This window comes from Ambystoma mexicanum, chromosome 2q (assembly GCF_040938575.1).
Source record: "Ambystoma mexicanum isolate Mex_15411 chromosome 2q, UKY_AmexF1_1, whole genome shotgun sequence".
NCBI classification, from domain to species: Eukaryota; Metazoa; Chordata; class Amphibia; order Caudata; family Ambystomatidae; genus Ambystoma; species Ambystoma mexicanum.
In genome coordinates, this window is record NC_090924.1 from 1096763570 (window position 1) to 1096775692 (window position 12123).

The window sequence follows — 12123 nt, forward strand, 5'->3', positions numbered from 1 at the left end:
CTTTTCAGGCTTGTTATGGAGTCACCACAGGTGATACCTGAATGAAACCTGAATTAAACCTTTAGCGTGTCCCACTTTGTCTCCAGAAGAACAAGTTACTCTCTTACCTGGTAACGCTCTTTCGATGGGATGGCACAGCTGTGGTGTTTACTGTCATAGATATGGAATACGTCGGAGGACCCAATCCCCTCGAAAGAGAGATTGTTGGTTTATAAGACAAACTCCCTATAGGGACCTTTACTATAGTCTTTTCCCACCTTCTATGCAAATCAACAATGCATTTGCTAAAAAAAAGTTTAGTTACCCAAACATAAAGCTTTTTATCATTGATGGTTATTTTATTATATTGCATAATTAATGTTGTTGCTGCTTTTTGAAAATAACTTATACACACAACTTGGTTGAACCAGTTTTAAGTTTCACAACTAAAAATACATGTTTAGCACTTAATATATTACTTACTCAAAAATCTTTCCCAGTTGATCAACATCTGAATTCCCTTGAAATAGTGGCCTACAAATAAAATTGAAAAATGTTAATTGTGCAATTGTTAAAGTGGTTATCGTTTTCTATTTAACAATGTACGATTGTAACACAATATTTACACTATGTCCCATATTTAATATGTTTGGGTTGTTTGTGGGGTTAGCGCCATGTTGTAAAACCCGACCATCATAGAAGCCAGATGTCAGGTGCAGGCTGTAGCCATCTAGAAGCTCCATACCAGTGCAGAGCCTCCCCCCCACTACCAGCAGAGAGACAGTGAGCAGGGCTCTATTTGCATGGGGGCATGTCTCATCCGAATACAGCCCAACCGCTCAAGATTGAAACTCCACCAGTGGATGACACTAAATTGAGATATTACGGAACTGGCAGAGGTTGGGTAAACTTGGTCAAAATACAATTAGAGATCAGCTGTTCTCAATCTTAGCATTTTATTGGCTGTTGCACCAACAGGACCTCTAACGCTAGTGGCGTCGGTAGACCGAATCTGTGGAGACCCATCTCATCCATAGAAAAGGGGTCTAAGTCCTGTTGCCTCAGGTGGGGGTGTTAAGCAGAAACCTGTGCAGTTCCCTTAGGGACCACTGCAAAAGATTTAGGACTACAGGTGTTTGGCAGTAAACCCAATTGGTAGCAATCTGTACCACCCAGATTTACCTGGTAGCTGTGGCTGAGCAGTCAGACTTCTCTCAAGATGAGTTAGGCAGTATATAGAGTATACACAATAGGTACAGAGATACAGTAGCACAAGCAAACACTGACCAGAGCTTTGGTTTAAAAGTATATAATTATTTATTTAAAGACACACTTGTAAATTACACTAGCACACAAAGAGGTAAGTAAATTCAACACACAGTCACTAATATATATATATACAACTCTAATTACTTATTAGACAAGTCTTAGTGAGAAACACCACTTATTTTCAGACAGAGGTGAGCGCTTAACATAAGATGGCACTCTAATAAGTTATAGAAAAAGGGAGGGAAAAGGCAAAGTTATGAAAACACCCAATTTCAATACTTTTCAACCACAGTGAGGCAGGTTAGGCAAAGTCTACTGGATAGTAAGGAAGTTCAAATGCCAGGCCCGCTCTTAGAGAGAGCAAGCGAAATGTGTCCAAGATCACACAGTGGGGTTATGCCCAAAGAGTCTTTGTAGATAGTTCACAAAAGATTGAGATCAAGTCAGGAAAAGTTAGTTAACAGGTCCCAGGCTAGCCCAGGTTAGAAAGTCGAGGATTTACTGTCACCCCGAACGATCTGTCGCAACGGAAGCCAGGCGGGACACAGTACCTGAAAATGGGAAGGACGCTCCAGTGGGGGCAGTTGTTCCTGGTAGCAGGTGCAAGTCAGTGTTTCGTCCAGAGGAAGGGGAGGTCTCGACGTGGAGGAAAGCTGAAGGTCGTTGCACTGCCAGGGAAGAAACCACAGCGGAGTTTCCCGGTTACAAGGTACCACACTTTTCTTCGCGGTAGTGGTAAACCGTGGTATTTCAGTTGCCGGGATGCGTGGCACGGGCAAGGCAGCCACGAGATGGTCCGGGAAGGCGAAAAGACGGGCAAACTGGTTATCCCCACCAGTCAAAGGAAGAAGACTCTCCAGGCTGGAGATCACCTCTGTCGTCGGGAAAAGTGGTGAGACGGTTCAGCAGGGCTCCACCGGTGGTGTCGTCGTTGCAGGTCAGCTCAGCTTCTCCCTCTTCGGATTCTTTAGGTCCTGTGGTGACATCTGAAGTTCCAGTCCCCAAAGCCCTGCTTTTATGCAGAAAACCCCCATTCACTCAGCCTAGCTGTCACTCAAACATGCTAAGTGGTGAGCCGGGCGGCTCACCACTTGGGCCAATCACACAAGAGCGCGACTTGAGTTGCCGAGGCAACTCAGTCCAGGGTGCCTAAACCCCCTCCCACACCCCCTGTGGTACCCAGACAGAGTGGCACCACTTTTGGAGGCTTCTGTGGAGAAGCCTGCCAAAAAGTGGAACAAAGGGCTCGACCTGGGTTGGAGTCACAGAAGCGAACACAAACGCCATTTTGGAACCAAGTTTCGGCAAAAAATACCAACCGGTGAATTTATATTAATTTAATAAACCGGCGGTATGTTCGAGGCTATATTAAAAAGTGGTAGGCCTCGAACAATGGGAAAATCCCATAGGAATATATTCGCGGTCGAATATAAAAAGTAGTATCCACTGCCACCAGCCAAAACTCGGTCGGGGGGGCTGGACAGTGCCCCCTCGAACAACAGACTCCGGGGCAATCGAATTGCCCCGACCAGTACGTCCACAATAGGATGGTTTGTACTGGTTCTGTTCACAATTTGAGACTAGTAAAGCCAATGGTGACTTTACATGCCCTGGGATACAGTAGCCAGTCCCAGGGTATGGAGTCTATGCTTGGGGGTCGCTACAACACCCCTGGGTTACGGCACGGAGGGTGCTGTGTAACCCACACACCAAAAACACATGAAGCCCTATGGGGTAAAGGACCTCATAGCCCATAAAACACATACAAAGTCAAAGGAACACCTCAACACATGTCTAATAGTGGGAGGAAAAGAGTCTCACTCTTAGCAGGAGAAAAAAATAAACCCCAAAAATCCAGCAAAGCTGCTGGGGGACTCAGTAGGTTTGGGAAATTAGCCTTTGCAGAGAATTCTCCCTAACAGGGGGAAATCGCACATCTGGCAGGCCAAGAAAACGGGTGGATGGAAAAAATATGCAGCATAACTTAAGAGTGATTACGTTCTCTTACCCTATTCCATCCGATATCAATACACAAATCGATATGTACTGCATATGTGTGGAACAATTATCAGAATCCCCAAGCAGATGTTTGCCATTAAAAACATGAAATTCGAAATTTTATTGGCTAAAATAATTATTAGGGTAATTTTGGATTTCTTTCATACTGCAGTTGAAAAATAAATAGATTGAAGCCTATTTTAGACACCCAGTTTTTCTTGATGGAGGAACTGAAGTACAGGGAGGTAAAGGGATTGCTTCAAAATCTATGAAAACAGACAATTTAAAAACCTTCATAGAAGTTTGAGTAACTTACTCCAGGTGTAATGTTTTTCAAAGCTATGCCTAGTGTACTAAATATTGCAGATTCACAAACATTTCCCCACTTTGTGTGTGGAAATTAGGTATGGCAAAATTGTGTTAATCACATTGAGGGGAAGAGCTCCTGTTTTACAAAAAAACTAACAGAAAATAACACACTGTTTACACATTTATTTTATTTATTGTGTTTTGGTTTTCGTAAACCTTTTCATAACAATTATACATCTAAGAACGATAAAAAATACAAAAATGATATAACAGAACACTGTATGTAAAAATATAAAGTTAACATTTTGATTAAAAAGTCTGAATATTTCAAGCACTTAAAGGATGAGAATTTTTACTTTGTGACTATTCAATATCAAATCTGCGCACATCAAAAAACAAAGCTAAATCACTTCATTCAAGAACGTCGTTGCCAAAGCTGGAATATCCCCAAGAAGGGTCATAATGTCGACATTTGGATGTAATAAAAAACTATTAAAATAGAAAGTTCTTCTGCATTGTAATGTATAACAATATAAAATTAGATGAGGTAAGGTTCCTGTTTTACAAAGTTATGTTGTCTTGTACCGTGCGCCATTACCACTGGGGCGGTCTCCAGGCGCTGGCATGGCTCTGCAAGAATGATAGGGTAGGTTCAGAACCAGGAGGAACTGGTGTCTGTGTGTGCTGGCTTGCGTGCGAGTTGGTTGTTTACACTGGCTTGTATCCCTAAGGGTAAGACTAATTTCCTCGTTTAATATGTACTAACGTTATGTTGGGCGTTTTTGTGTGTTTCATGTGCCGTTTGCTGGTAGTATAATCGTGCGCATTGGCTTGTTCTATCCGTAAGGGAAAAATCCAGTGTCTTGGTTGTTTGCTATATGCAGGAGAATGTTATGTTGGAGTGTGATTTAGAGCACTTCATGTGTAGTTTGGCTGGTGTTTATGGTTGTATGCCTGGCTTGTTGTGTCCGTAAGGGTAAGGTCCAGTGTCTGGGATTGTTTGTTCTGTGCTGATGTTAGCTAAGTTTGGTGGGTTCCATGTCTTTACGACACCCCAAATAATGACATACTTTAAAAATGACACCTGAATAATGAAAAACATAACTTTTAATTTTTTATTTTGGTCGGCCCCCCCCTAGGCCCCACGTTTCTACTGCCTTTTTACCCTCCCCCCAACTACCACACCCCTTTTAATTCCTTACCCCACCCCATAAATACTTTTACTTTAAAATGCGACTTTTTGACGTTATTTAGGTGTCGTTTAAAAAGTGTGTCGTTATTATTTTTCCATTATAAACACTGGATACCAGTTTGGTACGTGTTTGTGTAGTTAGGCCAGTCCATAGGTGTGTATAGTACTTGTGAGCTATGTAGGAGGGGAAACAGGATGACTAGTACATTGGCTGTTCACAGAATTCTTCCAGGTATGTCCTCAGAGCTCACCCAGCTGCAACTCAATGTTACCCTCCAAGTCTTCCAGCTGTGATACACTGGCTGCCCCCACACCCCTCTATAAGCTCAGAGCACTAGCTACTCCAACACGTTCCTCTAAGTGAAACACATTGGCTGCTCCCATTAGTTCCTATTTGCACAGCAAGAATTATTAGATACAATTGTGCCTCTGCAGGTACGATTCCCAAAATCAATACCAGGGCCATAGAACTCAAGCGTCTGGTAACAATTCAGCCTGAATCTAAGCAACCTCTATCTATATGATCTAGAAGGTGACTTAAGTATACATTTTTGCAGATGAACAGGCAATGGCTGACTCTCCATGTAATGAGCATAAATAAGGGCAACGTCTTTAAATGGACTAATGATTCCTTTCCATCCTGTGCACATAATCTTTTTTTCACACTTCAGGGCAGCTCGATATCCGGTGCGGCCTTAATCTCATTAAGAAACCCTTCACACTCTCTTAAGAACATTGAAACTGGCTTATACACTCTCTCCGTGGTGGATTATCTCAACTTTGACAACAGCAAGTTGCTCCCTTCCTTATTCAGTTTATGAAAAAAAGAGTTAATCTTTTCTATTTATACTGGCACAATCATGACGTTAAGCCAAGTTCTAAAATAATTACTTCTAATGGGATGTGGGGGTCAGAATATTCTACCAGAGCTTCCCCTCCCAGATATCCAACTATTGTTTAATTGACCTAGGCAGCAATTTACATCAAAGCAATACCATTGGTGTAACGTTTGCCTTATACAATTGGATCACAGTTAACAATGAGTAAAAAAAGGAATTTCTGGTGAACTGCCTTCATCTGGGCAATAAACGCTTCCACGTGCATCCTTGAGCGCTCCTTCATTAGGTCAGATGTTTTTGGGGGGCAAATAATTAGCCCAAGTAGATAACTCTATCCACCTGAGGAATAGTTTTGGCCTTCATTGCCCACACAAAGTTTTTTTCTTTTTAAAAAAATGCATTACAAAGATTACGTGATTTGTCAGGGTTAACCAACAACCCATCTTCCTCCAAGTAGTCGCACGTCAGAGTTAGTGCTCTCTGAAGGCCCACTGGAGTGACGTCCTTTAAGGTGAGGTCGTCTGCATAAGACAACCATCCCATCACCAAAGACCCCATTTTAGGTGGAAACAAAGCAGCCTGAGAGAAAGCAAGAATAAGGGCGGACATGTAAAGATTATATAAAATCCGGTAAATACAAAGCTCTTAAGTCCTGTGTCCACTGGCACTTCCCTTGACAATAGCCCCTGCGCATTATGTCCGACTCTTATCCTATTGCCAGAATAAAATCTGATAAGTAGCGTTAACAATCCTTGGGTAATGCCCAAACTATTCAGTTTATGCCAAAGTCGGCCTCTGTTAACCTTATCAAAAGCTGCCGATTGGTCCAGGCTAGACAAATAAAGAGTGAGCTGTTTATTCATCTTGGCATTAGATTTTAAGAGGAAGATGGTAAATCCATAAGTATCAGTGCCGACTTCCTTCCTGAATCCATTTTTGTAGATACTTAGTTTTTGTAGTCTGTTTCCTCTACCTACTGTGATGAATCAAAGGATGGCATCACTCCTTTCTCTTTTTTAGCTTTCCCCTATGTGGCCAGGGGACGCCAGCCGCTACCTGATCGCGACTCTGGGGATGACTACAAGAGCGTGGACCACCTGGGGGGAAGGTGACTCTCGGAAACTCAATGACGCCCTTGGAGGAAACCATATTCCCTTAGCCCCTCATGCCTTAATGGCATGCTGTCATACGTATTCCCCACCCCCATAACGCTAGGATGTTTAAACCCCAAACTCCCATTATGGAAAACATACTACTGACTGGGACTAGGAAGAGGCAGGGAGTAATGAAGTTGATTTGCCGGGAAGCTCAGTATCCACTTCTCCCAGGTAATTCAGAAACCAATTACAAAACAACTGACACAAAGAAGAGTGACCGAGTAATCATGATTACAAGGCTGGGCAGCAAACGCTGCGCTCTAGTTGTTGGGACATGAATGAGCAGATCGGGAAGTTTAAATGTGGGCTGATCACAGCTGGCAGACAGGAGAGAGGCAGGGACGTTATATGGGGGCCGCCAGAGGTCACCCATGCAACCCCTGTGGTCATAGAAGCTACCCCTGGCATAGCGTGGGCACCCCAGTGCCTTGCCCCCCCCCTCTTTATCCAGACCCCTCGTGCCCCCCTCTGTCCCCCCCTACCTCCTGGCATAAGTCATACATCACATGTTGGAGCAAATAATGACACCGACACTTTTTTTAAGATTGGAAGATTAGAATGCCTCAGCAGCTTTATTTTGCATAAAGTCTTGGAGTTATCTTACAGGCGATCCGTAATTCACTGTCACTGATATACTACTATACTACTATATGTGCGGCTACCTAGGGATTCCTTGCCCTTCCCCTTCCCCCCTCCCTCATCGTCCTCGTCCGGTGGACGCCTCAGATTGAGCCCGGCCCTGGCTATCCACCTCTCTCTACCCCGGCCGTTTGTGATTTGATTTCCGCCCGTGTTTCCCTAGGCCCCCTTTTTCTCTAGGTCTTTAGTTGGGAATACCCGACCCCCCCGCTCCTCCCCGGACACTTCCCCCGTGTCCTGGTCTGGGTCTAGCTAAAACCGGCAGCCACGCGGTGCCTCGCTAATGTTCAGGTTCCTATACCGGCACCACCACAAGTGTCCCAACATTACACATATTACATATCCGTAGTTCGGGCCGACACCGCCCTCCGATGCCGGCCACCACTTTCTGCCTGCCTAGTTGGTCATCGCTTTGCGACGTCCATCTAACCTTTTATTTTCCAAACTCTACTCTGTTCCCCCTACATCCCCCCCCGTTGCTGCTGGTACTGGAATCCCAGTCCTATCTAAGCTATGCAACCCCCAGGTCTCCCTTCCGTCTTCCCGAGCCCCCAAGAACTTCCCTGTTCCCTCTCTCCCAAGGCCCCCCCCCCCGGTGAAGCCTTACCCGGTGCCGCCCCCTGCCGGTGTCATATCTCTTCCGGATACCCTGTCCCTCCTTCTTCCTTCCTTTCCCAACTGGCTCCCCCATTCCCCCGGTCCACCCTTTGCTGCGCCCCGCCAGGCCCCCTCTTTCCTGTCCTTTCTGGCCCTCCCTGTCCGGGCTCCCTTTCCCCCCCGATATTCTTCCCTTTCTTGAATCCCCCCTCAACCTCCCCCCACCTCATGCCCCCCCTTCGTGAAGACTTCCCCTTGCTGTAATTTTGTCCCCGTAGCATAACCCCCCCCATATTCTCCTCTTGTTCCCCCCCAACCAGCTTCTCTTGCTGCCCTCTTTGAGTTTGTTGTTCGTCTCCCCCCACCCCCGCAATTTTGGTCTTGGAATTGGCTCCCAAGTCCCCTACATCCCTCCCCTTTTACCCAGGGCCTCCCCCAAGCCTATTGCTCTTGGGGCGCCGTACATCTAAACTCTTGGCTGATCATTCCCCTATAGGTCTGTCAGTGCTTTGTTCGGGGATTGGCCTGTGACTCCTCCAAGACTCTCTGCTGGCTGCGGAGAGTTCCCCCTCCCCAGCTTGCTTGCACAGGGCACTCCCTTTCTTGGTTCCATGGCATTGTGGGTGATAACCTCCGACTTTCCTCCCCCCCCTTCCTGATCCGCGCCCCCTCATACACATCCTGCGTTCTTAAGCGCTGTCATCCATTCTAAGGACATCATGGCGGTGCCCACCTCGGACAGGTGGGTCCTGTCCTCCTCAAAATACCCGAGTACTTTTAAAGTGATGAGGGGATGCCAATCCATACCATCCCCCTGCTTTTTAGGAAACTCCCCATCCGATTGTTCGCTTTCCTCCTTGCTTCCTCTATGGCCCCGTGGCGTAACGCACCCCTCCACTCCTGTCTTGTGATTATCTCGGACCACATCACTTCGCACCCCCTGAAAGTCCTCCCTATCCTGTTTAGTAAGTTTCTTAAAAGTTCTGACAAATCCTTCCTTCCTTTAGTCACCAAATCATTTCCCCCTATATGTAACAAGATAATGTCGGGTGAAGGGTGTTGCTGCGCCGCCTGTTCCAATGTCGCCCATACGGACGTGCCTTTCAAACCACCTTTGGTGATCCAACTAATCTGCGTGTTCCGTAGGCCCAAGTTCCCGTCACAAAACACCATCCGTGCTCTGGCCGCTGCCCGGGCCACGAAGGAGTGGCCCACGACCCATACCCTGTTGGCTTCTGTGTAGACATGATTGGTTGTATTAGCTTGTGTGACCTAGTCGTGCCCCCTTGTCCCATATGCTGCCCCGCCCCCGTACCCCTGGATGCCAACGCATTTACTCCATTAGCGCACATATAATTTGAATTTGTCAGATGTCCATCTCCCTATCCTTTTGACCATGTCCTCCCCCAGCCCTTCCCTGCTCGCTGTTGTCGCTGCGCCTATGCGGAATGAGTGAGTTGAATATTGCCCCGGATCCACACCCGAACTTGCCAGGGCCCCCTCTAAGACTTGCCTGAATTGAAACTGGGTGAGTGGGGTTCCGTCCTTGTGTCGGAACAAATAACCCGGTTCGCCCCCCCTGATTGCAAAATATGCCGTCGTGCTCTCAACTGGACAAAACGCCTCCTGTCCCAATCTGGCCAACACCAGCTCGCTTCCCTTGGCCTTTTGGTCTGTTTTTGATATCCTGATGTTTACTGATATCCCCCCCTAATCTGGCGTACATCTCCCCATAGTAAGGCTCTGAGACTCTGGTCGTTCTTGGCTTTTGCCACTAACTCACTAATCCGTAGGGCCCCAAAAAAGGCCAAAGCAAAGCATGCTTTGAACATAATGCTTTCGTATTGCGAGTAACACACCCTTGTAGTTGCCGTCATGACCTTCTGTAATAATTCAAAATCAATGGTTTCCTCGCTAGAGTTGAAGAGGTTGTTGCCGTGGCCATCCCGCCCCTGCTCCACCCTTTTAATGCAGCTCTAACCAGAAAACCTTTCGTTGGGTCTTGCTGGCCTGCCAGCTGGCTATGAAATGCCACTGCGCTAAGATGTCCCGCCAGCCATGATCTTGATTTTCCCATCCCCTTTGTCCAAAGCACAAAACAGTCCACCCTCTTGGCCATGTTGTCCCCCCCCCAATGTTTGGTGTGCAACAAAAATGTATCATAATTGGCCTTGTATCGATTCCAGGTGCTCCCCGCTAAAGCTCTGGAAGCGAGCTTCCTCATTCCTTGACCCAACTCACTAGCTGCCATAGTTCCTTGTCGAACGGAGTCATGATGGGCTGTGCTTGGCTGTGCGCTTTCCTGAATCGTATCATCTGTGAACGAGAAAGTGCATCAGCCACTGTATTATCCACCCCAGGTACGTGCCGCGCTTTGACGGCTGCATTCATCCCCAGACATTTGCGAACCATATGGCGTAATAGGCACAACGTTGCCGGGCATTTTGCCGAATGCGTGTTCACCGCCTGTACCACTGCCAAATTGTCCGACCACACAACAAGTCGTTTGTTACACAGCTCGTGCGACCAAATGTGCATTGCTGCCACCACTGGGAATAGTTGCAACATGGTGATGTTTTTGCACATCCCCTTCCTCACCCATGCCTTAGGCCAGTCGGCCCGGCACCATTCCTTTCCTAATATTGCCCCGAATCCCACCCTACCTGCCGCATCTGTGAACAGCTGTAACTGTGCGCATGCCGTCCTAGGGGACTTCCATATGCATACCCCATTAAATTCCTTTAGAAAGGCGCGCCACACTTTGAGGTCTTCCCTCACGCCCGCCCCGAGGCGTACCTTATGCCACCCTTTTTCGTGCCTTCCTGTCGCCGCCGCCAGACGTCTAGCAAAAACTCTTCCGGCCGGTATCACTCTGGCGGCAAAATTGAACTTGCCCACCAAAGATTGTATGTTTTTTATAGTTGCCTTCTCCCCTTGCAATGCCCTATCTATGTCGCTAATGAATTCCTCTATCTTCTCTACCGGTAATCTGCATGTCCCTTCAACCGTGTCTATTTCTATCCCTAGGTAGGTTAGCTTGGTGCATGGTCCCTGCGTTTTGACCCCCGCCAGAGGTACTCCCAACTCCTCCGTTAATACCAAGAAATTATTGAGAAGTGCTGCGCAGATATTCGTGCCCCCTCTTCCTATGAACAGGAAATCGTCCAAATAATGCGTTTTCCCCCCCCTGTCCTCCTTTTTATTGAGTGCCCATTCAAGGAAGGAACTAAATGCTTCAAAATATGCGCAAGAGATGCTGCACCCCATTTGCATGCATTTGTCTACGTACACCAGACCCTCAAACTGGAAGCCTAGGAGGAAGAAGCTGTCCGGGTGAACCGGGAGCAACCTAAATGTTGCCTCTATGTCCACCTTCGCCAAGAGCGCCCCTTTTCCCGCTGCCCATGCTAAACTTATGGCCTGGTCGAACGATGCATACGTTACTGAGCAAGCCTCTATGTCCAAACAATCCTTCACTGAGCCTCCTTTGGGGTGCGGCAAGTTATGTATTAGGCAAAACGTCCCAGGTTCCTTCTTCGGTACTATCCCTAAAGGGGAAATGATGAGGTTGCTCAATGGGGGACCCTGGTAAGGTCCTGCTATCCTTCCTAATACAATTTCTTTGTTAATCTTTGCCCTGGCCACATCCGCCCACTCTAAAATAGACAGAGTTATTCGCTGTTCTGGCCCCAATGCGTCCTTGGTAAGGGATGCGGAACCCCTCCACGAACCCCTGGGCTAAAGTGTCCCTCCCTAAGGAAGCCGGGTATTGTCCCAGCCATGTGAGCAGGCGATCAACCTTGATGGGGGAAAACCCCTTGCTATTAAGGCCATTACCCGGCCCCCTCTGGCCCCCCCTTTGTTCCCCCTGCCCCCATCATTACCATTGCTGGCTCTTGTGCCTGCTCCCGGTGCCGTGAGTGCCCTTGCCCCCTCTTCTCTTGATGAACGAATTGTCGAGGCACCTTAAAAGAAAAGTGTTTATTTTAGTATACAGTGTTTGTTTGGACGCGCAACGACCGCATAAATGACATCAATCGACCATTGTCCCAGACGTTCCCTATTGCAGCCCATCCCACCGCTCATTTTGGTTGATCGCTTGCCGCTGGCCTTCCCCTGCACCACCGTGCTGGATGACCGTGGG

At 47.2% G+C, this 12123-nt stretch overlaps 1 protein-coding gene across 3 annotated transcripts in view; it reads right to left on the reverse strand.

The window, feature by feature from the left end:
• Positions 1-12123, reverse strand: part of CDK6 (cyclin dependent kinase 6) — an 896150-nt gene that overhangs the window by 307771 nt on the left and 576256 nt on the right. For all 3 annotated transcript variants that reach the window (XM_069648455.1, XM_069648457.1, XM_069648456.1), the window contains exon 6: positions 463-513. In XM_069648455.1, the coding sequence (XP_069504556.1) occupies positions 463-513 (51 nt within the window). The remainder of the gene's footprint in view (positions 1-462; positions 514-12123) is intronic.